This window comes from Grammomys surdaster, unplaced genomic scaffold (assembly GCF_004785775.1).
Source record: "Grammomys surdaster isolate TR1022 unplaced genomic scaffold, NIH_TR_1.0 371, whole genome shotgun sequence".
Lineage (NCBI taxonomy): Eukaryota > Metazoa > Chordata > Mammalia > Rodentia > Muridae > Grammomys > Grammomys surdaster.
The window spans coordinates 3,413,660-3,439,565 of record NW_021604790.1 but is presented as its reverse complement, the minus strand read 5'-3'; the positions used below and the strand labels follow the sequence as shown (position 1 = coordinate 3,439,565).

Genomic DNA, 25,906 nt, shown 5'->3' with positions numbered 1-25,906 from the left:
TTCTCTCCTTTATCTTTGTATTTGCATGCCTTTCCCACTACGCCAGACTCCATGTTCCGTGAAGCTGACTCAGGCCCTCACTAACTTACCCACCATCCCTTTCCCTAGGCTGCTCCCGGCAGATCGGCTTCTCCTTTGTACGACCCAAGCTCTGTGCCTTCTCTGGCCTATATTACTGTGACTTCTGCCACCAAGACGATGCCTCAGTGATTCCAGCCAGAATCATCCACAACTGGGACCTCACAAAGCGCCCGGTAAGTCTGTAGGCCAGGCGGCCATTGGCCACACAGGGGTGCTCAGTACCTGAGGAACGTTCTCCCCTAGGCTGCCACTGTTTGTCTGTTTGCAGGACTTTGGCTGTAGGGAAGCCAGGATCACTGGTTCAGGCCTGGGATACAGACTGAAAGCTTGGTGTCTATCTGCAGCCCTTGAACAGGGCTTTGTAAAACTCCTCCTTGCTCCCCAGTGTCTACCTGAGAACAGTCCCCAGAAGCTAAGAGAGCCACAGAGATGTTCAAGGCACTGGCAGGAAGGTTGGTCAGGAAGAAAGTCAGAGTAAAGCAGGTTTAATACACTGATGGATAAATAGACTGATGAGGATGGGTAGGAGGATAGTACAGTGGGCCAGCCAGCAGTGCACGCTTTGTCAGCCTTGCTGTGCAGAATCTCTGGGGCCAAGCTGACTGCGCTTGCTGCAGGAAAGAGAAAGTCTTTTTCTAGGTCATACAGTATGGTTATTTGACACCTACAACTTAGAGACGCCCAAAGACAGATCAAAGTTAGGTGTCATTGCTAAAGATGGCTACTATTCAGTTTTCAACCTCTGAGCTGATGCTGTTTTCAGCTGTAAAATGGCAATGCCGATTTTTAAAGTATTTTGGAAGATTTCTGGGTATTTGTTTACATAAGCAAATGGACTCGTCTTGCTTTACCACAGTTTGTTTATTTAACACTATATTTTGGGTATTTTATTTTTATTATGTGTGTGTGCTTGTATATTCATATGCATGTTGTATGAGTCTATTCTCTTCTTCCAGTATATGTATCCTAGGGATTGAACTGGCTGACTGATCAGGCTTGCCCACAAACACCTTAGTTACTGAACCATCTGGTTTTTTCTTTGTTTTTGTTTTTTGTTTTGGTTGGTTGTTTGGTTTTTGGTTTTCAGTTTTCCAGACAGGATTTCTCTGTGTAGCCCTGGCTGTCTTGAAAGTCTCTCTATAGACAAGGCTAGCCTCTAACTCACAGAGATCTGCCTGCCTCTGCCTCCCTAGAGTACTGGGACTAAAGGCATGCACACCCACTCTGGAGCTCTACTGAGCCCTCATGATGGCCTTTGAGTACCTTTATGGTGTGTACCAAGTGCTTCTGAAGGGGGTAGCTTGCTTGTTATAGCCTCCTAGTGCCTGTCTGCAGTGCCTTTCCTTCCTGGGAAGCCTGTTACACCTCCTGTCCCTCATCCACTTGTCCAGGGTTCTCCTCAAGAGGAACAGACTTGGCTTTCTCACAGGGCATGGACTAGGAACTCAAGGAAGCTGTTTACTTCTGTCAGAGCCTGAGGCTGTACAGTCTTGGCTTTGAATATACCCCATGGTACAGGGATGGTGACTCAGTCACCTTCACCCCCATGGTGAGAGGAAACTCCAACAATGGCTTTATTTTGCCCTTCTGGTTTTTACTTAGTCTCACCCCTGCCCTTAAGCATTAAGTATTCAACTGTGAAAAGAGAGTAACATCAAATTCAAAGATGCACAAGAGCCTGCGACGGTAAACCAGCTCCCCAGGCCTTGTACTTCCATGGAGCGCCTCACTCACTGCTGTGGTCCTTGTACCTCATCTTTTCCCTTGGGGTGGGGGGAGGGCACTGTAGTCCTGTTCTGAGTGCTTCTGGGACCAGGAAATAGCCAGTTCTCCCCCAGTAATCACTGGCCTTGGACAGACAGGAAAATTGAAGACAGAGTAGTTGGCCCAGGGATTTGGGACTCCATTGTTCGCGCTACTGCGCTGGCTGACCCACTTGTGCTGAGATCCAGCTGGCACCTGCAGAACGTCAGCCCAGGACCAAGTTTCTGCTTTTGCCTGTCTACTCTTCCATGCCCACAGAATATGAACAGACTCTGGGAAGCATGAAGCCCCTTGACAGTGCTGGGCAGGGTTAGCACGCATTGCCGGATGTTGTTTCAACTGAGCCTTGCCTAGGGTCAGAGGCCGAGTTGTGTGGAGAGCCAGGATCAGCCTAGAGGGTAACAACTGGACCCCAGCCACCAGAGTTAGCCACTGGGATTTGCCCAGACGGGGAGCTGTTACCCCAGGACTCTGGCACATGGGAAATCGAGTTACCTATTGCTGGGGTGTGGGGTGATAGCTGCTGGCAATTGGGAGATAGGAAGTTGGGGGTCTCTCCTATCCCCGAGTATATGGGAAGCTCTCCTGAGGGTCCAGTTACACATTCCCTGACCCTCAGGGGCCAGTGGGACCAGGGTAGGCTCTTGCACTGTGGTGGCAGCAGCTTCCATTCTCTGAGGACGTGCAGCCTGCCAGGCCCTGTGCCAAAGTTAATGTCTTTTAGTCTAAACTCAAAATAATGTCATGAAGTGTGTTTTGATTTTCCTCTAGCAAACCGTAGCTCTTGGCCACAGAAAAGAGTTTCTGGCAGTCTCCATGTGGAGAGACCACTTGTGCTGGCCTGTGCCATCCACAGGAGTTGAACGAGCCACTTGAGCGTCTCTGAGGCTGTTTCCTCATCTATGTAGCAGGCACTGCCACCTCTCCCCAGGGATGGCCCTGAAAAGGAATGAGCAAATACAGAAGGATCACTCAGATCTTAGCGACAGCGCAGACAGCCGAGACCCTGTGAGACTATCATGAAGTACTGGTGAGAGCTGAGGGCACTTGGGAATGTCACAGGGCTCTGTCTGCTCTGTAGCTTCCTGTAGCTGGAGCTTGATGGCAGTGGAGTCACCTGGTTCCTGAGTTAGTGCCCAGAGGACAGCATGTTTCCTGTAGGCAGGAAAAGGGGGCTGGGAGAACGGAAAGTGTGGAAAGTTTGTGAGGCCCATGGAAAGGGGACCCCTCCCTTGTCTCAGCATGGTCAGAATCAGACAGCAACAGGATTTGAGAGTCAGGCTGGTTCAGATACTGATTCAACCATTTTCTAAGCCATGTGACCTTGGTCAAGGGGCCACAATTGTCTGATCTTATTTCCTGTTCTATAATGTGAAGAAAGCCCCACTCAGTGGGTGCAGGCTGCAGGCAGGTTTGAGCTAGCTAACACAACATCCAACCAGAAGTTTTAGCTGAACAGGTGAGGTTTTCATGTTTTTTCTCAGGTCTGCCGTCAGGCCCTGAAGTTCCTGGCCCAGATCCGGGCCCAGCCCCTCATCAACCTGCAGCTGGTGAACGCCTCTCTGTATGAGCACGTAGAACGCATGCACCTCATTGGCAGGAGCCGGGAGCAGCTGAAGCTCCTGGGGGACTACCTGGGCCTGTGCCGAAGTGGTGCTCTGAAGGAGCTGAGCAAAAGGTGAGCACTCTTCGTATGCACACTTGCCTGCGAGTGTACACAGCAGCCCACACCCAGGCAGTGTGTCCACGTGGGAGACGGCAGAGCTGAGCTGGGAACTTCCCACAGGGCTGTGGGAAATCACTTCATCCTTTGAGGTAGTTTGTGGTTTTGTTCATACTGTCATTCATTTGTTTGTCTAACAAAATGTATGAGAATAACTGTTCTGAAGAAGTAGGTGAGTGTTGCGCGGCATGAGGCAGAGGCAGGCCCAAGGCCTCCCTTCAGGAAGCCACTGATCTGGTGGGAGGCAGGTGAGCCAGCAGCACCTCCACCAGGGGCAAAGGGTCGCAGAGAGGATGGATGGTCCAGATGCACAGGGGACACACATCTGACCTGAAGGGCAGGAAGATCCATCAGAAACGTCCTGAAAGGAGTGACTTCTGAAATGAGACCTGGGAAGTAAATAGAGTGGAAGAGAGAAAGAGGAAGAGACTTGGCTAAGGAGTGGCAGCCATGGCTGAGGAGGAGAGCACCATGTGTGGAAAGTTCAGCGCCAGCGAACTTTGGCTGAAGAAGAGGAGGAAGTGGGCAGAGTGGGAAAGGGCAGCACAGGGAAGGATGCTAGCCCGCTCATCCCGCGCCTGCTGTTGTCCTCGGCAGCATTCCTCTGCAGATCATCTCCAGCATGTGCAGCTGGCAACACTCAGGAGACCCCTCTAGAAGCTCCTTGCTACTCTGAGTCTGCTCCTTTGACACTCGGGATAGGGGTGACCTTAGACTTAAGGAGAGTCTCACAAGGGCTCACTGGGCCCTACATTCATGAGCAAAGGTGTGGCTCTTTGGGGCTGTTCTCTCTGGGGATCCTCAGGAAGGCAGTCCTTGGGGAGGAGGAAGTCCAGTATGGAGTCTGTGTCTGCTTCGCTGCCTCTCTAGAGACTAGCAGTGCCTACAGGCTGTCCCTCCCTAGCCTTGCTCCCTAGAGGCTAGCCTGAGAGCACCATCTGAGCATGTCTGCTCAGGCCCCGGCATGTGCCACTTCTCCCAGAGCCAGCACTGTGTCTTGGGGATAGATGTGTCTAATGGTCCCCTGACTCTTGGGGAGATGAGAGAGGAATGCTGGCCCTCTTCTGCCCAGAGCAGCCAATCAACCCCAGAGCACTATGTCCTTCCATCGGGCCCAGAAGACAAACAGCCTTTTGGAGTCTCTGCCACCTAACATCAGTCCAGTCCATGGGTCTACTTTTTTCCATGAAGTTGACCCATTTTCTCCTTTCAGAGATTCCACAGGCCAGAGCTTCAGAGACTGTGTGCCCCTGCCCAGGGGTAAAATGTCCACGTGGGAGAAAAGTCTCACTTCCCTCTCTGGCACCCACAGACCTGAGGATCTGTGTAGATGGGTGACTACAGCATTTCTCCTGGGTCCTGGCCCCAGCCACCCTCCTTACCCTGCTGACTTGTTTCCAAGCAACCTTTGGTGGGTGCTTAGGCAGCCTATTTCTGTCTCTGTCTCCATCTCCCTGACTTGCTGTCTGCACCTCGGCACAGCCCTGTGGAACCCCTACCTTATTTAAAAATTGGATTTGTGTGTGTGTACATGGGGCAGGGAGGTTGAACAGCCTCGTGTACATGAGTGCAGAGGCCAAACAGCTGTCCTACTCAGTCACTCATTGTCTTATTCATGGGCAATAGTCTGTCTCTGAACCCAGACCTTGCCATGTTTTAGCTAGACTGTCTGGCCAGTGAGTCCTTGTGGTCTTGTGTCCTTTGTTCCACGGTGCTGGAGTTTGGGCCACACCCCAGCATTTCACAAGGTAGTGGGGGTCCTAGCTCAAGCCCTCCTTCCTGTGCTGCAAGCACTCTTTCCCTTAAGAGATTCCTTTTAGAGGAAGCACAGAGGAAGAGAAGAGCATGGGGTAACCCCTGCCTGACCTAGACTGCCTCACGGCTCCAGGAAGTAGCTTTGGTGCTCTGAGCCTGTCTATCCATCCATAAGATGAACCACTGGTCTTGGTTATCTGCCCTTTCTGAGTTTTGGTGAGGACCATGTGAGGGCTCAGTGTTTGGACCTTAACCAGCTACAGATGGCAGGCAGGTGGCTGGGTCAGTACTATATATGTCCTGAGGACTGGTTCCCAAGCAAGCCCAAGCAGGAGCTAGAAGATGGAGGGGCCTGGGAAGCTCCCAGGAATTAATGTATGAAGGGGTAGCCAGAGGAAGAGTAGGCCTTAGACGAAACAGGTAATAAACCCTGGCCATCCATGCAAGTCTCCTAGGTCACCTGGCCTTTGCAGGGCTCCCACCTCCTTCCTTAGGCAGTAACTTTGTTACAGAGCACCAAGAGGGATCTCCCCATGCTACAGATAGAGAAACTGAGGCCCAGGCCAGGCTGTGTACATCTTTGTATGCCCTTGACCTAGCCTTACAGGAAAATCAGTTGCAAAGCCACACTGAAAATGACAGGCTAAGGATTCATTGACTCCCAAGGAAGGCCCAGAGTCTGCTCGCCCCTAAGACTGGAAAGAGAAGATGACAGGGATACAAGTCTCTATCCCATCAGCCCCACCCTTCCTCCAACTCAGGGTCAGTCTTTGTACTCCCCTTTCATGTTTTCCTGGCCATAAATGGCACTTCCTGTTCCCAGAAAGCTGGAGCCTTACTAGGGGCAAATTGGAGTCCTCAGCCACGGGGTACAGTGTAGCCTGCCAGGTTGTATGGGTTTCTCCATCCTAGACCCAGATTGGGCTCCCAGACTCCTATGTTCAAGTTCTAGCTCAGTTCTTAACTCTGTGACCTCAGGCAAGTCATTTAACCTGTGTTTCCTGTCTTCTCAAGGTAGGAGTTAAAATGGAACTGGCTTCACAGGACCATGACAAAGACTAGATACTCAGCCCAGTTCCTGGCCAAGTGTCAGCACGGACCGTCCTCGCTCATTAGTCATGTGTTTACAGTGTACTGAGTGTGCTCAGTAAATTAGTCAACCCTCAAAGGAACCCCATGTCTCCTGGGAGGTTACTTCCATTGCCCCAGGTGCTGGGGGCTAATCAGTGTCCTTGGGAGCTCAGGCAGACTAACTTGAACCCTTGGCCTGCCTGATGACCCAGACCTGTGTTGCTGGCTAGTAGGCAGGGCTGAGGGGAAGACAACCAGGAACTGGAGGGCTGACCTTGGAAGCCCTTCTGAGGAAATGCTTGTGTTGTCTTTGCAGGCTAAGCCACAGGAATTATCTCTTGGAATCTCCTCACAAATTCAGTGTTGCTGACCTCCAGCAGGTGAGCATGCCATGCTGCCCACCCCTAAATCTTAGACTCATAAGTAGGTTCTAAATCCTGAAGAAATCACAGAGAAATAGCAGAAGGGACACCTGTCGTTAACTCAGGCCACCCCTCAGAATGGCTGCCCTCCTGCCCTCCACCTCTTGACTAACCAGGGGCTCCAGCACCCCAGGAATGAGAGCAGATTGGCCTTTCCTTCAAGGACAGCATCCATAAGGACCATGCCCCACTGACCTGAGGTGCAGGCCAATGCCTGTATCAACAGCCTGATGCAGGGAGTTCTCCTTGCCCTTGTGGAACCAGGGGAGTCCTGAGGTAGGTACTGTGGTGGTGTAGTGGGGCCATCTGAGACTGGTGTCCGCTTGCACCTGCAGATTGCAGAGGGGGTGTATGAAGGATTCCTCAAAGCCCTGATTGAATTCGCCTCCCAGCATGTCTACCACTGTGACCTGTGCACCCAGCGGGGCTTCATCTGCCAGATCTGCCACCACCAGGACATCATCTTTCCCTTTGAGTTTGACACCACAGTCAGGTACCCCACAACCACAGCCTGGCCAGCATCCCCACTTAACCCTCACCCTGCTTTGCAGGGACGTACTGAACATCCACAGCCGCCTCTCAGCCCCTTACTCCCTACCCCTGCTGCCTCTTGAAATGGGAGTCTTTGACTCAGTCCACAGATGGCTTGAGGGGCTGACAGAGTGTGGTCCTAGAGCACTAAGTGGGCACTAAGCATTATTAGAAGCCCTTGAACAGGGTGTACACCCCGGTCTTCCCTCACCTCAGGTAGGAGTGGAAGGCTAGGCCAGGGAATAATCTACTCACCTTCAGTAGGGAAACCAGCCAGTATCAGCTCTGGGCCTGCCTGGGCTCTTGTTTCAACTGCTCTAAAGCTAGGCTAGAAGTCATGTAAGCAGTCAAGCAGCACTGGCAAAGAGTGACATGGGACATGGGCATGGGGGGTCACTTACAGGTTCAATGTCTGACGTACTTTCCAAAAGAGTTGGAGAGCAGCACATGTGGGCGCCAGCTGCTAACAAAACACAGCCTCTCTGAGTTCTGTCCTTGGCCCCGGCACATTGAGAAGACTGGCACTAGTGACCCCCGTGCTCTCTTTTCAGGTGTGCTGAATGCAGAACTGTCTTCCACCAGAGCTGCCAGGCTGTGGTGAGGAAGGGCTGTCCCCGCTGTGCCCGCCGGCGCAAGTACCAGGAACAGAACACTGTTAGTTAACCCTGCTGTCCTGACCTTCAAGGCCATCCAGCTAGGTTTGTCATCAGCCTAGGCTTCTCCTTCCCCCTGTAAGGAAGACTCTCGGGTGTGCTCAGCTCCAGCCTACAGAGAAGGTGCAGGAAGTCCCAGTGATGCCCGAGGCCCCTCACGACCCTTTTGCTCCAGGAGGAGCTCCAGCAGGTGCCTCTGCACAGGGCCTGGCTTACCTAGCTGTCATGGCGCCTCCATTAGGGCTGTTCATACATACACTGTGGAAACGAAGCTTGGTGAGCATTTTCAAACCATGCTCCTGATTAAAAGCTCTAGTTTTTTAAGGCAGGTTTTCTCCCCTTCATATATTTAAACAGAAAATATTTTTTTATTCTTGACTTACGTAAGTCACCCAAGAAATACAACCCTTTACCCAAGCAGATGGGTAAGAGCAACCCCAGCCCAGAGGCAGGCATGGAGCTGGGTGGACAGGCCTTTGTGGGGTCGGCCTGTCTGTGAACTGGGTGCCTTTCCTTTGCCCTCTCTGGCACATACTGCCAAGAGTGCAAGTGTCATGTGCCAAATGGCCTGTCATTGTAAGGCTGGTTGGTTTCAGTGACCCCTTTCCCTCCCCTCCTCATGCTCTCACCTAGAAAGCATCCCCCCCTCCGTCAGAGCCCCTGGCTTACCTAGCTGGGCGTACAGCAGGAGCAGGGGATGACCAGCACCAGCACTGTCAGCACTTTGAGCCTTCCTTGCTCAGGAAGGCCACAACCTTGTCCATCTCATCCCCATGCCCTCTTAGTCCTGCAGAGTAGAGTAGGCTCAAAACCAGAGCGCGCCAAGCTCCATCTGTGGAGAAGAGGCGCCAGCCTTCGGCTACAGACATAGAGGGATCCGCTATGCAGAGCTTCACCAGACCTAGTCTCCCAAAGCCTTGAGTTCGTAACATTTCTTGAGTTTTCACCTTGCCCAGCAGGACAGTGCAGCACCCAAAGGACTTTCTGGGAGCGGGGTTGCCCTTAAGAGGCTCTTAGGTCTGATCCTGAAATTGTTTCCCAGTTGATGGTCATAGCCTTGAGGCCTGTAGAGCTGTAGGGATGAACCCCGAAACCCCTCTGGCTATCCCAGACCACCCAACTTAGAGCCAGAGGCCTCGAATGGAATGGAGGACCTCCCTGGAAATGTGCCTGTCACATCTAGAGAAGAGGTGTCCCCACCCTCCCTGAGGTAAATGAGCTGAGTCACCTGAAGTTTGAATTTTGCAATAAAACATAAGAGACAGGAGGCAGATGGCAGAGGCTGCCACACAGTTAGTTCATCTGTCCCCATCATGGAAGACAGTGCTCACCAGTGGTTGAAACACCAAAGCCTCCAGAACCACCCAGTGTGTCCATGTCTGCGCCCCTAGCTAGCATTAACACATCCCCCAAACTACAGCCTGATCAGAGCCTCCTTGGTTTTGGATCCTGAACGGGCAGGAGTCTGTCCTCTGTGGGCCTGTCACGTGAGAGTGTACTCCAGAACCTGCCTAGGAGGTGGAGTCCTCCCCTGCCTGCACTGTGAGCACTGGAGGTGTCCTCGCCCCTTTACCAAGCTGCTGATGTGCTCAAGTGAGAGACTTCCCCCACCAGAAGAGAGCTCACGGGAACCTCTGCAGCGCTCACACTATTGGGGGGGAAACGTTATTTTATGCAATATTCTGACAAGTAGGCCTTGGCAATATAGAGAAGAAACTGCTGCTGTGGTATTTGAATGATTTTGCAGTAAAGAGCTGGTCTTTCTTAGCAGTCTTGTTTCTGAATCTCAATTGTACGGCTCCTGGGGAAACACCAACTAGCTCCCCTTAATCCTATGCACTGAGCATTCAGGGTCCCTGGAGCACACTTGCCAGACCAAGCAGCAAGGGAGAAGAGGTAAGAGAGAATTTAGGTTGCCCTGGGTGGAGGTGGGAGGCTTTCCGATTTACACTCCTCATCTGCAACAACTCAAACTAGCTTTCTGCCTTAAATGCCCAGAAATAGACCATCCACACCACACACACACACACACACACACACACACACACCTACCTGTAAAAGCAGGAATCTGGGCATAGAGAGAGGCAAGCAAGGAAATTAGGCCCTGGCTCCTACACTCATGGATTAAAGACTCAAGAGACCTGTCTGCTGCTAGCCTTCCCCAGGGGCTCCAGAAGAAGCCCCCCCCCCCCGCCCCTGTTAGGACAAAAGAAGGAAACAGACTAATTCCTAGGGAAACCGGGTTGCAGGAAAATGGGACAGAAGAAGACATCCAGGACTTCATTTCCTGACCTTGAGGACCTGCAGCCAGGGAGTCAGGTGCTTCTTGGCCATCTCTGAGCCAGGCTCTCCAGGGGCCTGGGCTCAGAGGAAGGAGGAACTGGATTTGGAGGTTGGGGGTGGGTGGCAGGCCCAGAAGAGGCGGCTGACACTTGCGCTGATGTTGCTGTCTTTGGTTCAGTCTTTCCACCTTCAGCACAGTGCCTCTGAAGGCAGTTTCCCCTTTCTCCACTCTAGAGGGGAATGGGAAAAGTGGGGTTCTCATCCCCAGAAAGTGCCTCCTATAATGAAAGTCACTAATAAAGTACATGTGCTCACCTCCATTGTGTTTAGTGTGTGTTTGATTTAACCTCCCCCGCAAGCGTATGGGAGGAGTTAGGACCCATATCTATAAAGGCTAGCTTGTGTCATAGTTGGGCATCAGGCTGCTGTATGGACAAGGACCTGGCTGGCTGGCCTGGTGACTAGGGCAACTTGGGAGAGACAGGATGGAGGGAAAGCTCACCCCCTCATTTTATGCCTATGCCTTCCCTGATGGATCCTAAGATACAGACCACACTGCAGACTCCTTAGTGGACAAGACTAACAAAGGCAAAATATGGAAGAAGAAATTGGGGGAGGTCTGTCCCGCTGAACCCTCAGCCCTGGGACACTAGAAGGACATTGGCCTAGTGTGGGGGCTCCCTTCTCTGCTCATGAGCCTTCAGCCCCTCCTAACGGAGCACCTAGTTGGAGTCCACACTTCCTTGGAAGCCAGAGAAAACAAGCACTCTGGGCCTGGGGCTTGCCCTTGCCAGAAATGTTCACAGGCACACCTCAGTGGTAAGGCTGCTTTCCCAAGGGGCAGGTAGTTTCCGAACTGGGAGGATCCTGAAGCTACACTCAGGCTGCCTGTAGATTACTGGACAGTGACTCTTCCTCCGACAAGGATGAGGGTCAGTGGGAGCGTAATCTGGCCAGAAGCTGAGAGAAACTGCCTCCCCCGCAGATCTCCATCCAGGCCCTGCCACCGCCTCCTCCCCGGAGACAGCCAGGTGTGGCCCAGGATCCCGAGGAAGAGGGGGAAGGGTGGCGTCTCTCCTCCTAGAGCGCTGGCCCGGCCCAGAGGGGACAGGAAGCCAGGACACCGGGGATTGTCTCTTGCAAGCACAGCCCAGCCCCAGCTTGGGAGGAAGTTCTGCGGAGCGCTCTCCGCCGGTTGTATTGTTGAACAGGAAACAGGGCATCGCCGAAGCAGGGCTGTGGAGCAGGCAGCGCCGGACGCGGACCCCACGCGCGTCTGCCGGGACAAGTGGAAGCTAGGCCAGCGGGCGAAAGTTCTAAGGTGCCCGGGCCGGGCTGGACGGAGGGAGGAATGGCGTTGGGGAGGATGGCGCTGAGTAGTGGGAGGGCGGGAAAGGTGCCCCCAGGTGGCCGTCCCCACCCTAAGGCCCGGCGCACCGCCTGCTCTTGCTGCACAGGGGCTAGAGCAGCGCGAGCCTGGAGGAGGACCCGGAGGCTCAAACCCCGGGGAGGAGCTTTAGGCGTAAGGCTGCCTTCTGGGAAGAGAGGTGAAGCAGCCGAAGTCCCCTAGTGCTGACTTAGATATCAGTGACGCTATGGCTAGGGACGACCGAGAGCAGAAGATACAAGAGACCTACTGGCTAAGGGTGCGATCTTGCTTCCAGGGATCCTCTCGGCTCTTACATCCCTCCCTGCTCTTCGCTCTGCCCGGATAATGGGATCTGAGGCACAGGTCCCCTAGTCACACAACCCGAGACACTGCGCCCCTGACAATGAGCATCCCTGCAAAGGGACTCTAGTTTTTCCAGGCCCGGACGGGCTGCTCCCAGAGAGGCCCTCAGAGGGCGGAGGTGCTCCAGGAATGGGTAGTGCTCTTAATCCGGCTGCAAAAAGGGCTCGCAGTTCGTGATTCACGGAGCAAAAGGCCTCGCTCCGAATGTGCATGCCAGGACAAGACAGCCAACTCCGCCGGGCATTCCCAGCATCGCGCCCGCGGAACGCAGGGCCTGGAGGACAACAAATCCCTCCCAAGCCTTGAGGGGAGAAGCAGGACCTATTGACTCTTGGGCTCTGCTCGCTATCCATCAGCGCCCCTTCCTCCCAGCCCCTTCCTCGTGCCTTTTCCCCCCCGGAGACCCAGTCTCTTACGTCTCCCAAGGGCCCCAGCACGGGCATTAATGGCTCCTCCTCACCCTCTCAGACAGACAAGCCGTACTGGGGACTGGGGACAGCCCTACTAAGTGTCGTTCTCCGTCTCTTCTCCCAGAGTCTCCTGTTTTGTGCGGTTTCTTCAGTCTCAGTCCTTGGAAGTCCCGCCCACAGATATGGTAGAGACCTAATCTGCAGCCCTTCGCCAGCCCCGCCCATCCAGCCCATGGGCAGCCTGAGATCTTCCCAGCTAACGTGAGTGCATGGTCGGGGTCCTGGGGAAGGAGGCGTAACCCAAGTGTATACACTCCTAGGATTCTGCTCGTCCAACTCTGGTCTACCACGCTACCATCTCCCGGAGTCAGGAGGCTCAGTGACTAAGTTTACACCCCTTCCACCATCAAGGAACTCTAGAAAAAAATAAATCAGCCTTAGCAAGACGGTGGACACCCCGCTGCTGATCCCCAGGCCACCTTGTAGGGAGTGGTCATTGTAGGGTTTCAGAGTGACCAGTACTTCCGGAGTAGGCCACCGGCTTCACTTTGTTGAAGACCGTTGGGATTGTACAAAGACACACACACCAGGCACCAGACTAACCTGGCATTGGGTGGGGGCGTCGTTATAATGATCACTCCAAAGAGATTTAGAGGACCCTGGTGACGCTGTCGCAATGCATTCCCTATAAGCTACTCCCCCGGACAGGCATTCCTGGCAGGTGAGCATACCAGGAAGCCTTTTAAGAGGCTGCCTAGGAGCTAGCGTGCAGGGGGCGGTGCTGGCCCTAATGGGCGGGCCAGACTACTTGGTTCACGTGTGCGACGAAACCACGGAGGAAGGGAAGAGAAACCCAGAGAACCGGTTCTCCAGCCTTAGCTGTCCAAGCCCCTACGTCAAAATCCCCGGACTAAATAAGGCAGGGACACTTCTAAGGTAGAACAACTTGGGGGCTGCCCTACAGCCTGCGCCCCGAGACTTATCTCGCCCTCCCGGAGGGCAAACTCCTATAGGGAGGGGGCACTTAAGAGCTTCCCACGGATTCCCTGCAGGCTGGAGGCGTCAGGGTGAGGCGAGACGGGGGCAGAGGAGCGGCCGGAAAGGGGTCTTAATTCCCAATTCGCCAACCAGGAAAACGAGGTTCAGCCAATCTTCAGGCAAATGTGCTATCCTGCAGTCACCGCGAGTCTCTAAGCCAAAGTCCCCCCCCCCGACCCCTCCGAGAGTAAAGTTGGGCTTCTATCACCCTTAACTTCTCACCAGGGGATAGCAGGGAGACACATAACTCACAATCAACGACACAGAATGGAATCTTAAGAATGAGAGCTTTGGAGATGATTTTATCCACGTCCCCATTTCAGAGAAGGAAAAACTGAAGCCCGAATGCAGTGGACGTGGGCAGGAGCGGGACTCGAACCCTCTTTGTCTTTGAGCCCCAGGACTCCATGCTCTTCCCCGCTGCGCAGTCCTGACCTTGGCGGCTCCTTTCCTTGTTGCCTGCAGGAAAGCGCGGTGGCCGCGATGGCGGCGGACGTCGAGGGGGACGTGTACGTGCTGGTGGAGCACCCCTTCGAGTACACGGGCAAAGACGGGCGCCGTATCGCCATCCAACCCAACGAGCGTTACCGACTGCTGCGCCGCAGCACCGAGCACTGGTGGCACGTGCGGCGGGAGCCCGGGGGTCGCCCCTTCTACCTCCCGGCGCAGTACGTACGCGAGCTGCCCGCGCTCGGCGACCCGGCCCCGGCCCCGCAGCCTTCCGTACCGCAGCAGCGCCCCGCAGTCCCGGAGCCTCTGGCCTACGACTACCGCTTCGTGAGCACCCCGGTGGGCGCCGATGGGTCCTCTACCGAGCCCCGGGGCCGCGCCAGCTCCCTGTGTGGTCCTGCACGACAGCGTACCGGTGGCCAACGCAACAGCCTGGCTCCGGGAGGGCCCGCCTGCCTGTACGTGCGGCCCGCCGCACCGGTGCGACCGGCGCAGTCCCTGGATGACTTGGCGCGCGGCGGCACCGCGCCCCCTGCCGGCCTCCTCGGCAGCGCGGGCCACTTCAAGGCCTCCAGCGTGGCGGGCTCCTGGGTTTGCCCGCGGCCCCTGGCTCGTAGCGACTCCGAGAATGTCTACGAGGCCATCCCCGACTTGCGATGCCCTCCGCAGGCGGAGAGCCCAAAGCAGGTAGGTCGCCGCGAGCGAGGGGGAGGGAGCGGGAGGGAGGTCACAATCCAGCAGAGCCTAGACGATTTAAAAAAAAAAAAAAACCTGAGGTCACTGGTTGTCCCTCCACCTCAATTATAGTAAATATTCGTGTTTTCATGCACAATGCAAATGAGCTTGATTACAGGGTGCTGCCCCAAAGCCTGCTGGGAGGTTAACTAACCTATGACAGGTGCCTGCGCCGAATAACATTCCTAAAATGCCACCTGCTCTGTAAGGACCCGCTTGGAGAGGTGGACTCTCCTCTTCCCTAGAAACTGAGGGTAGAGGTCGGATCTGATCAGATGGTGGATGTGAAAGTCAGGCATCTGCTTCTCTTGGGCGCAGCTTCCAATATTTCAGTTCCTTAAACAAAAACAAAAATTCTTAATGTGCTTGTTTCGAGTTTAGTTATGGTGAGATCTTTTCTCTTTCGGAATCTGATTGTGTTAATCTAAGACACTGGAAACAGAGCTCGTTCCTAACACATCTTTATACCCTTGGAATCCTCTTGCTTTGCCCGGTCCTTTTGAACTTTAGAGCCTTTTAGGGAGGGACAGCCTGCGGGAGGAGAAGGGATGCCTCCAAATGGTTGACATCGGCCACCCGCTGTGGCATTATCCACAACTCACTTCCTCTTTCAGGCACTGAGTCCCGGGCGCCCTCACCCAGAAGGTGCGACCCCATAGGCCCGCTACTTGGCCTTGCCTCTGCTAGCAGAGTTTAGGTTTTGAGGCTACTGAAACCTGAATTTGACTCTGCTGGGTCATCTGCCAGCTGCTGACGAGCTCGGTGTCCTCGTAGGTAAACAATACCCAAGGAATAAAGTTGTTGTGAGCCTTAAACGCAGTGAGGCGTGGAAGCACTTGGCACTAGTGGATGCACGAAGAGTAATAAGGTTCCATTCGCTGTTCGCTGCAGCCCTGAGCCTCTGCGCTCAGATTTCCGCGCATCATCCCTTCCCCCTTGTGGGCACTGCGGAGAACAACACTCGGCGGGCTTAAGTGTCTGCGGCAGATCAATGGTCGTCCTGGTTATGCGCCAGCTAAGCTGGTCAGGCGCCTGTGGTATACAGATGGCTAAACATCCGCGCTCGGTTCCCTGGCGCCCTTGAGCAGGCTCTCTTCCTCTAGAGAACTCCAGGGCCTTTCCAGATTGTGGGTCCTAGTAATCTTGGGAATGTGTCGTGTGCCCCCATGAGCTCTTAGCTGTGGGAATGGCACCCGTGTGGGAATGGCTGCTCCCCAGCGACCGGACAAGGCCTTTCTCGTACTGTCTTAAGAAACGTGGAGCTGCAACCACATCACCCATGAACCAGGACTATGTAAGTCCGTCCAAGGGCAGCAATCCAAGCTCCGGGACCAAAGAGAAAGAGACCCCCGTCCCCACCCCAGCTGCCAGAATCTCCTGAGAAATTTTCCCGGTCCAGAAGTCTGCCAGGGTTCCAGACCAGTGTCACCTCCCCATCCCTCCTCCCGCTCCCAGCAGGCTCCCTGTTGCCAGTAGTTTGGAGACACCTTTGAAGGTGGACTGTTAACAGACACAAAAGGGAGCCAGGAAGTCTGCCAGAGATCTGGATGCTGCGCAAAGAGGCTGCTGCCTGCCTCTAATTAACTCGTTGGCTTCCACAGAGTGCTCTACGTCTCTGGTCCTGTTTGCTCTGAAGTGTAACAATGGCACATTCTCTGTTGTCCCTCTCCCGGACACTCTGTCCCCAGCAAACTGCAAGGATGGTGTTTGTTCTCTCTTGGGAAGGAAATCTCACCCTTGCCCTTCCTTGTCCCAGGCAACATGGGAAGGAATTTCCTGAAAGGTGATCCTGGCCATTTTCCAAAGAGTATAGATGCATAAGTACGGGGGCATGCACGGGCGCACACACACACACACTCACACACACACACACGCACCCCTGCTCATGCTCCCACTCCCCACCCTCTTAGCTCCTCACAGCCTCCAGCCACCATCCCCCAAGTCTATTTGCTTCAGTGTCCCCTCCCCCCACCCCTTACTCCAGCCATCAGACCTAGGGATAATGGTAGCACAGCGGCCTGGGTGGTATAGATGCCCCTGCCACACGTTGTTCAGCGTGTATGGACCTATGGTGAGGGTGCCATAGAGCAAGGACAGAGGAGATACGTGAACAGGCCCTTATGGGGGGGGGGGGAGTTGTAGTTCTATCTTAGCCCAATGTTCGTGCTAGCTGTGGTACCTACCATCAGGCAGGGCATTGTGGGAATTTGGACGTTATCCTGAAGCCGCTGGAAGGCTCTTGGTAGGGAATGGGACGGATTTGAGAAGGACCCTGGACCAGGGAAGAACAGTTGGGCCGAGTGGTAGCTTCCCACTCACACTGGTGGGCGGCCAGCAGTTTCCAGGGGCCTTGGAGGGAGCCTGCGGTGGGAACAGATGGGGTGCACCCGGATAGAGTCGTCAAAAGGAGGAAAAGAGGAACTCAAGAGGAAACGAAGGGACCACAGAGGACGAGCAGGGGCCTAAAAGCCAAGGTGACTGTGCACAGGCTCAAGTCAGACAAAGGCACAGGACATTATCTGACATGGCTACCAGAAGGCTGGCTTGTCAGAGGATTGCAGGAGACAGAAGGCTGTGGGTCAGGGACTGAGGATGTGGGTGGAAACGGCAGGCAGCAGGCAACAGTTTGGTAGAGAAAAGAAAGATACGCTGTGGTCAGTTGGAAGGGTGAACAGATTGCATCATCCCAAAGTCTATGTGAATGGATGAGGCAGGAGTGGGAAAGGCTGAAGCAGGAGGAGGGATGATCAGATAGGCGCCCTGGAAGGGCGTGACTGGAAACAGGAGCAAAGGTGTGGACCACGAGGTGTCACGGGGTGAAAGGGCATCTGCCTGTCACATACCAGTTCAGGCCTTAGGGCAGGCCAGTCAGCCAGAGAAGAGGAAGCTTGGACCATATTTGGCATTTTATGTTCATGGCTCCTGCAAGTACCACACACGGCACCTGGTGTGCGTTGGTCACTCAGCTGAACACCTTGGGCTGAGGTGTAGTAAGACAGTCCCCAGGGGCCAGCAGTCCTACGTCCTCTCACTCAGAGGCCTGCGCACACAGCTCAGGCTGGTGTCTAGCAGCTCAGAAGGCAGCAGCATAGGATGCCCTTCTGCCCTCAAAGCAAACAGGATCCTAGGAGGAAGTGAGTTCCTATCAGACCAGGAATTCAGACTCCAAACCCCACCCTTGCCACCAAGTTTAGTCTCAGCGAGGTGGCCATCAGTAGTGGCCAGCCCTGTTCCTCTGAGCCTACAGTGGGAGCGGAAGAAAAGCAAAACACTCTCTTCTGAGCACATTGCCCAACCTGGGACCCTCCAGCGCTCACCACCTTCATCCAGGGCACAGGGTGGGGATGAGGATTAGCTAGCCTGTGCTCCTGACAGGGTTAGGGCCACAGAGGTGGCCAAGCAACAAAGTAGCCTCTGAGGCCCTGTCTGTAATCCCAGCTACTCAGGAGGCTGAAGCAGGAGGAACCCATTTTCAAGGGCACATTGGGCTATCTAGAGTCCATTAAAGGCTAGCCTGGTCCACACAGTCTCTCAAAATAATGAGTAAAAAGAGAGATGAGATGTATGGTTCACGCCTAAAATGTTTCAGACACTGGGTTCAGTCCCCAGTATTGCCCTTCCCCTGTGGCCTCTGGCCTCTCTAGCTAGTAGATTTTGGGGTGTGGTCAAAAACGCCTGCCCTAACCTTGTAGGTAGGAAGGCTCAGGGAACAGATGGTCTAAGGCCCGCCCCCTGCTGCCTGGGCATTGGCCACTGGCAGGACAGGTTACAGGCCTTGCTGGAACTTATGCAAACAGCCCCAGAAGCATTGCTTCTGAGCTCAGACACAACCTGGACTGGAAGGAGCCCCTCTGAGCCCTCGGTTCTCCCACCTGAGCTGTCAGGAACTGTGAGTGATACCTCCCGGGTCCTGGGGGTTGGGGGTTGGGGGAGAAAGCACTTGCCTCCCTCCCAAATTCCCTACCTGATCTCTCCCTGTCCTGTACACTTCCTGGGACGAAGATCTCAGGGACAGACTCAGCCAACCATGTGCTCTGAAAAGCTAAGAATCAGTAAAAGCAGGGAGCAGAGGCCGAGATACGGAGATCCAACTAGCTGCCCCCACCACCGAGTCTCCCAACAGATCCCTAGCTTGGGCAGCTGCTCACCTGGTTTCTTCATACCTATCCGGATCTTTTCCACCCCGCTGACCCACCCTGCAGCCCCAGGACCTGGCCTCAGGGTTTGGCTTAAGAGAGAGTGAGTAGGAAGAACAGGTCCTCCCATCCCCCCCACACACACACCTTCTTTACCTCACCTACCTGGGCTCCTACTCACTGCCCTCACCCCCGAAAGCTGGGTAGCCACCCTGTGTTCTTTAGACCCTAGGGGGCAGAAATCTTGCTCATTCTTGATCTCCGTTTCCCCTCATCCAGCTTTAAAGCTGCGTCTTCCATCTATCTGAACCCTGGACTCTCTCTCTTTTTTTCTGCCCTCTGCTCAGAAGTGGGAGGGGACAGTCTTCAATACCGGCTGGCCAGGTGGTCAGTGCTAGGTCCTGAAGCACAAGAAGGCCCATGGTCATAGTAACTGGGGTCTGGAATGTGCTCCAGGCTCCATGCCAGAAAAGCATTCGGGGTGATGAGCCAGGGCACATTGGTTGGCCGATGTCTCGAGGAGCAGGAACAGCCAGGCCCGTGGCTCTGGGGCATAAGAGTGCTTGGTTAAATTAGGGAAGCTCCAGTTTCTAAATTGAGGAAGGACTGTGGTACTGAGGGGATTTACAGATCTCCCTCCCTGCCCTCCTACCCAGCTCATCTGAAGGCTCCTGAGGGTCCCTGTCCTGCGTCCTTCTTGACTGGAGACTGGAGGTCTCCTGTCTAAACCTGGGACACAGAGGAGCAGGGGCTGCCTCGAAGGCGGCCTCTCTCTTCCTTGTCCCCAGGCAGGAACATTCTCCAGGCTGTTTGACTGTGAGAATTCTCTACCCTTCCCTGTAAAATGATTTGACTTCTTTTTAAATGTTGGGGGGTAAATTGCAGTCTATTTCTGCCCGCTTTGGGGTCCTCTCCATGCATCTGGTTCCCAGGCTTCCTTGTGCAAGTTTGCCACAGGCCGGTTCAGTTGGCTGATAGTGAAGGGCAGTCGCTGGGGCTTGCTCCCTCCCATTCAGTCAGAAACGGTGGGTGCCATACTGGGCACCATGAAAGCAAAGAAAGCAAAGCAGATAGCTTATTGTCCAGGAGGCCAGACAGAGCAGCAAATGCACCATTAGGAGATGTGTAGCAAACATGTCCCCAAGGTGCCACAGAAGGCACTTGAAAGCGTCTCTCTCCAGGGATGAGATTGGATTGGCAGGAAATATTTCAGAAGGAAGTGATGTCCTAAAGGACGCTGTAATTTCTTCCCATGGAACCTTCCAGACCAGGGCACGTTCCCATGGCAGCTTTTCCCATGGCAGTATTATTTTATTTTCCCCATCACTATTACCCTGTCTGTTTCAACATTTTTCCTAGTTCCCTAGTTCATTTTGGCTGTTTGACATTTCATTAGGAAAGTATTCGTTTTCCCTAGATTTTTAAAAATTTCCTCTTTAGAAATTTAGTATGAGCTGGGGGTGATGGCACACACCTGTCATGCCAGCATTTGGCGACCAGAAGCAGGAGAATCAATCACAAGTTCAAAGCCATCTGGGACAACTTACCAAGAACTCATCTCAAAAACAAAAATAAACCAGGGCCAATTGCTTGTCTTTAGAAGAAACATTTACTTTGCTCGTGTTTCATTTAAGAGCTGATTCCTTCTGCTGGATTTATTGTGTCTGGAGTTTATTGCCAAGTTTTGCATTTCTTGGTTGGCCTTGTGGTCTTCCCCCAATGATCCGGTAGTAACTGGCTTCCCTTTTCTTCTGTCATATTTTCCATTTCATCACTGGCTTCTGCCTCTGTCCTTGTGTCCCAGTCAAATGAGAATCCCGTGTCCCATCCAATGCTTAGAGAACCTGCTAGATTCGGTCCCTGTATGAATTTTCCTCTCCTTTGCTTTCTTTCACTGGAGAACTGGCTTTCTGGAGTCCGTCCCCCCGCTTATCCTCCCCCTTTGCTCACATCACTTTGTATTTGTGCACTGGGGAGAATTCTTTCTGCTTGAACTTGAGCCCACAAGTTTGAACCTGGTGAATAAAATCTTTTCCTTCAGTGAGTACAGTCCTACGTGATTTGACTCTCCCTAAGAGGTCTTGCTTTTCAGTTCAAGTTGTAATTGCATTGATTGCCCCTGCCTTCTGCTAAGAGTCTTAAAACATTTTTAAGTTTTAAGAAATATGTGTGCAGAGTTTTTAAAAAATAATATTTTTAATATTTATATATACAGTAAACTCTCACAGGCCCCTCCCTGCTTCCTTGCCTGGCCTCTGTTGGCCACAAATCACCACCTACATTCTTTATTTTTCTCCTGATTTCGTTACACAGACACAGACGAGTATAAATAGGAATTGGGTAACTTCACCTTCTGTGTCTCCTACACAAAGGAAACTGGAGCCCTGTGTACAGTGTTGTGTTGAGTTTTTCACCTTTAAAAATGTATTATTTTGCCGGGCAGTGGTGGCACATGCCTTTAATCCCAGCACTTGGGAGGCAGAGGCAGATGGATTTCTGAGTTCGAGGCCAGCCTGGTCTGTAGAGTAAGTTCCAGGACAGCCAGGGCTATACAGAGAAATCCTGTCTCAAAAAACCAACAACAACAACAAAAAAGTATTATTTTATATGTATCGGTGTTTTACCTGAGCATTTGTCTGTGCACCACACATGTACAGTGACCAGAAGAGGGAGCTGGATTCCTTGGAACTGGAGTTGCAGGTAGTTGTGTGTCACCATGTGGGTGCTGGGAATTGAACCCAGGTCCTCTGGAGAAGCACCCAACGCTCTCAACAGCCATCTCTCCAGCTCCAATATTTTGATTTTTTAATTGACAGAGCAGTCACACATATTTGTAGCACAGAGTGAGATCCCGTCCATGTATAAAAAGCATGATGATTATTGTAAGCATACTGATCATCACAGACATTCATTTGTGTTGGGAACATTTAAAATCCTCTCTGCTCTGGTAACCAGTACTTCCTGTTCTATTTCATCAAAGCCAACACTTTGGGTCCCACATTTAAGTGAGATCACACGCTATTTGTTGTTCTGTGACTGGTTTATTTCACTTAACATAGTGTCCTCCAGTTACATGCATGCGGTTCTATAGAATTTCAATCTATTGTGGCTGCACAGTATTCCGTTGTGTGTCTCCTTTATCCGTCCACTGATGGAGGACTAGGTTGACTCTGTGTGTTGGTTCTTGTGAAGGAGCTACAGTGATCATGGCGGTGCAGATGTCTCCTTGGCATACTGACTCCGATTCCTTTGGATATGTGCCCACAGTGAGGTGGCTGCAACATCTATAGCTCTGTTTCTAGCTTTTTCCTGAGGAAGTCTGATGCTGATTTGCATACTGGCAGTACTAGTTTACATCTCCCCCAGGCTGCCGGGGGAATTCCAATTCCCCTATATCTCGCTAGCGTTTGTTACTTCTTTTTTTTTTTTTTTTCTAGATTTTAAAATTTATGTGTGCGTGTGCGTGTGTGTGCCTGTGTGAGTTTATGTGTACCATGTCCATGCAGAGGCCAGCAGAGGGCGTCAGAGTCCCTGGAACTGGAGTTATATGCAGTTAGTTGTGAGCTGCTCAGTGTGGGCAAGACGGGAACCAACCCTGGATCCTCTGTAAGAGCGGGGCAGCTCTCCGCTGCTGAACAATCTCTCCAGCCACCATTTATTGCTTCTAGTTTTACAAATTTTCTTTTTAACTTTTTTTTTTCAGTGCTAGAGATCAAATCCTAGGTTGTTTGGTTGGTTTCTCGGTTGGTTGGTTTGGTTTGGTTTTTTGGTAAACCAAACACAGTATCATGTGCTTGTATCTGCTACAGTCTGGACCATTTGAGCCCAGAGACTGGAGACCAGTCTGAACAACCTAATAAGACTTGGGCGGGTATGATGCACACCTTTAATCTCAGCACTCTGGATGCAAAGGCAGGTGGATTTCTGAGTATGAGGCCACATAATGAGACCCTGTCCTAAAACAAAGACCTATGTCTTAATTTAAAAAGAAAAAAGTTTTTTTTAAATCACATTTATGTAAGCCCAGCAGGTTAGTACCAATTTGAAGTCTCTGCACTTGAGAGACTGAAGCAGGAGGATTGGAAAGTGGAGGGTAACTTTGGCCACTTATCAAGACCCTGTCTAAAAATAAAGAATTAAAAGAGTTAGAATGGCCGGGCGTTGGTGGCGCACGCCTTTAATCCCAGCACTTGGGAGGCAGAGGCAGGCGGATTTCTGAGTTCGAGGCCAGCCTGGTCTACAGAGTGAGTTCCAGGACAGCCAGGGCTATACAGAGAAACCTTGTCTCGAAAAACCAAAAAAAAAAAAAAAAAGAGTTAGAATGTTGCCAAGCAGCAGGATCCTTGCTTGGCCTTCAAGAAGCCTTGGGATCAAGATGCAAGTGCTACAAAAAATGAAATATTCAGTGTATTATTTATTTTGTGGCTTTTAGATTCTGGCCTTTTATTACAGACTTGGTTAAACTGTTACAAATGTGCTAAAATTTTATGTGCATATACCCTGTCATGTGTCAGTTAACATAGGAACGGTTCTGAGAGATGCAGTAGGTGATTTCATTGTCTTGTGGGCGTCATTGGGTGTGCTGGACAAACCTAAATGGCAAACAGGTCGGTCACTCAACAGGACTTTCTGATGTGGTCAAGGGATATGGTAAGCAGGTTTTTTTTGTTTTGTTTTGTTGAAATAGGGTTTCTCTATGTAACCCTGGTTGTCCTGGAACTCCCTCTGTAAACCAGGCTGGCCTCGAACTCAAGGAGATCCATGCAGAGATCCATGCTGAGTGCTGAGATTATAGGTGTGGCCCACCAAGCCTGGGGGTAAGCAGGTGTTTGAGGGTGCGGGCCATCTCACAATAAAGCCTCTGTCCTCAGTAGAAGGTGGGAACCATAGCTAAGATGGAGCTCAAATGTTTGCATCGGGCACTGTGCTCTACAGTCTACCCAGTGGCTATGTCGTACAGTCTACCGGTGCTGTGCGCACACACACACACACACACACACACACACACTAAAACTGCAAGATTTTTTAAATTTTTTAATTTTTTTTGGTTTTCCAAGACAGGGTTTCTCTGTGTAGCCCTGGCTGTCCTGGAACTCACTCTGTAGACCAGGCTGGCCTCAAACTCAGAAATCCGCCTGCCTCTGCCCTCCAAGTGCTGGGATTAAAGGCATGCGCCACCACTGCCTGGCGGGTTCCTACTTTTACATCAAATTCTGCCTCGGTCTCTCCAGTGCCAAGATTAGAAGACACAAGGATGTAAACCCATCGTGCCTTTTAAAATTGTTATTTTTATTTATCATTTAATTACTGTTATTCTTGAGTCCCATCATGTAGCTCAGGCTAGCCTTAAACTTGTGGCGGTCCTCTGCCTCAGTCTCCTGAGTGCTATATGACAGGAATGAAGCACCACACCTGGCTACCATTCAGTGTTTATTTTTATGGCTTTATTTTTTTTTCTTTTTTTAATCTTTAATCCTGAGGCTGGCAAGATGGCTCAGCAGTTGAGAGCACTAGCTGCTCTTGGAGGAAGGAAATCCAGGTTGCTTCCCAGAATCCGTCTAGTGAAGAACAGCAACCTGTAACTCTGGCTCCAGGGAGAGCTGGCGCCCTCTTCTGGCGTGGGTGGGCATTGCATGTGTGTGGTACACATAAACTCATGCAGGTACACAAACATACACATAAAAAAAGAAAAATAAATAAATATTAAAAACAACAACAACTTCAATCCTTTGAGGGTTTATCCCTGTGGGCAGAGTGAGTGAGAGGTAGATTTCCCATATGTCTGTATTTTATATCTATGTGGCAGCTCCTTGTTCCATGGCCTTTTACTGATCAGCTAGTCATCCTAGTGTGTGTCCCCTCTCCTCCCCCACCCCCATCCCCATCTCCCAGTGACATGGCCAGCTCCAACCATGCTGGCCTCTGATAGCAGCAACTGGTTTGATTGCTTCTCCTGTCTCTTCCTAGCAGCTCATCAGTTAGTGGAGATGATTGCATGTGTCCCTTCAGCAGGCTTTGGCTGAGTAGCAGGAGTCCCCTTGGCTGGGGTGAAGGGCATTCCAGAGTGTAGAAGAAATGGTGGCCTCTGCCTTTAGGTGTCAGGCTGGGCAAACTTTTTTTTTTTTAAGATTTATTTATTTATTATATATGAATACACTGTAGCTGTCTTCAGACACACCAGAAGAGGGCATCAGATCTCATTACAGATGGTTGTGAGCCACCATGTGGTTGCTGGGATTTGAACTCAGGACCTCTGGAAGTGCAGTCAGTGCTCTTAACCACTGAGCCATCTCTCCAGCCCCTGGGCAAACTTCTATGACCAAACTAGAAGTCTTCCTGCTCACTGCCTTACAGGTCTGAGAATAGACGGTACCCAGACCATGCATTTGGCTCCTAGGTACTAGAGGGATGCTAGCATCCTGGCTGCCCCAGGGTCCTGAGGTACCAGCCTTGCACACAGGTGCAGCCTTTCATTGAGCCAGAACCTGCCAGCCACCTGGCCTGGTCCTGCTTGAATCAGACAGAAGAAGAGCAAGACCTGGGTGTGTGCCAGCTGCCTTGGTCCCAGGACCACCAGCCCTGGACTGCATAACAAATTGTTCATAAGAGATTGGGGGTCGGAGAAGCTAGAAGAGCAAGATGCTTCCAGATGAAAAACAATGAACAAGTTGAATGGTGAGAGCACTGAGGGTGAAAATAGTTTCTAAAAGCTTTGAAGGCGGCGAGGCGCAGTATAATCACAGTACTCACACAGTAGAGGCAAGAGGACTAGGGGTGTCTTAGTCAGGGTTTCTATCACTGTGATGAAACACCATGACCAAAATAAACGTGGAGAGGAAAGGGTTTATTTGGCATACACTTCCATATCGCTGTTCATCTTTGAAGGAAGTCAGGACAGGAACTCAAACATGGCAGGAACCTGGAGGCAGGAGCTGATGAGAAGCTATGGAGGGTGCTGCTTACTGGCATGCTTCCCCTGGCTTGCTCGGCTTGCTTTCTTATAGAACCCAAGATCACCAGTTTGGGGATAGCACCACCCACAGTGGGCCCTCCCACCCTTGATCACTAATTGAGAAAATGCCTTACAGCTGGATCTCATGGAGGCCTTTCCTCAAGGGAGGC

The 25,906-nt window shown here is 52.2% G+C and overlaps 2 protein-coding genes and 1 long non-coding RNA gene across 5 annotated transcripts in view; 2 read left to right on the top strand and 1 right to left on the bottom strand.

The window, feature by feature from the left end:
* Plekhm1 (pleckstrin homology and RUN domain containing M1) overlaps nucleotides 1-9,770 on the top strand; it is a 47,170-nt gene extending 37,400 nt beyond the window's left edge. The window contains exons 8-12 of one of the 2 annotated variants that reach the window (XM_028780579.1): nucleotides 109-254; nucleotides 3,330-3,523; nucleotides 6,711-6,774; nucleotides 7,152-7,309; nucleotides 7,899-9,770. In XM_028780579.1, the coding sequence (XP_028636412.1) occupies nucleotides 109-254; nucleotides 3,330-3,523; nucleotides 6,711-6,774; nucleotides 7,152-7,309; nucleotides 7,899-8,010 (674 nt within the window). In that variant the 3' untranslated portion in view covers nucleotides 8,011-9,770. The other variant, XM_028780578.1, reaches the window with a different exon arrangement.
* A 1,412-nt stretch (nucleotides 9,771-11,182) lies between these two features.
* The window catches only part of Arhgap27 (Rho GTPase activating protein 27), a 31,124-nt gene continuing 16,400 nt past the window's right edge, over nucleotides 11,183-25,906 (top strand). The window contains exons 1-3 of one of the 2 annotated variants that reach the window (XM_028780580.1): nucleotides 11,183-11,604; nucleotides 12,550-12,686; nucleotides 13,929-14,600. In XM_028780580.1, coding sequence (XP_028636413.1) covers nucleotides 13,947-14,600 — 654 coding nt within the window. In that variant the 5' untranslated portion in view covers nucleotides 11,183-11,604; nucleotides 12,550-12,686; nucleotides 13,929-13,946. Of the gene's footprint in view, nucleotides 11,605-12,549; nucleotides 12,687-13,928; nucleotides 14,601-18,438; nucleotides 18,538-25,906 lie in introns of those variants that run through there. The other variant, XM_028780582.1, reaches the window with a different exon arrangement.
* LOC114632113 lies at nucleotides 14,605-17,656 on the bottom strand. Its single transcript, XR_003713038.1, has 3 exons — nucleotides 17,492-17,656; nucleotides 14,803-14,984; nucleotides 14,605-14,657 (listed from the first exon to the last, which is right to left on the bottom strand). It is a non-coding gene; the product is annotated as an uncharacterized LOC114632113 (long non-coding RNA).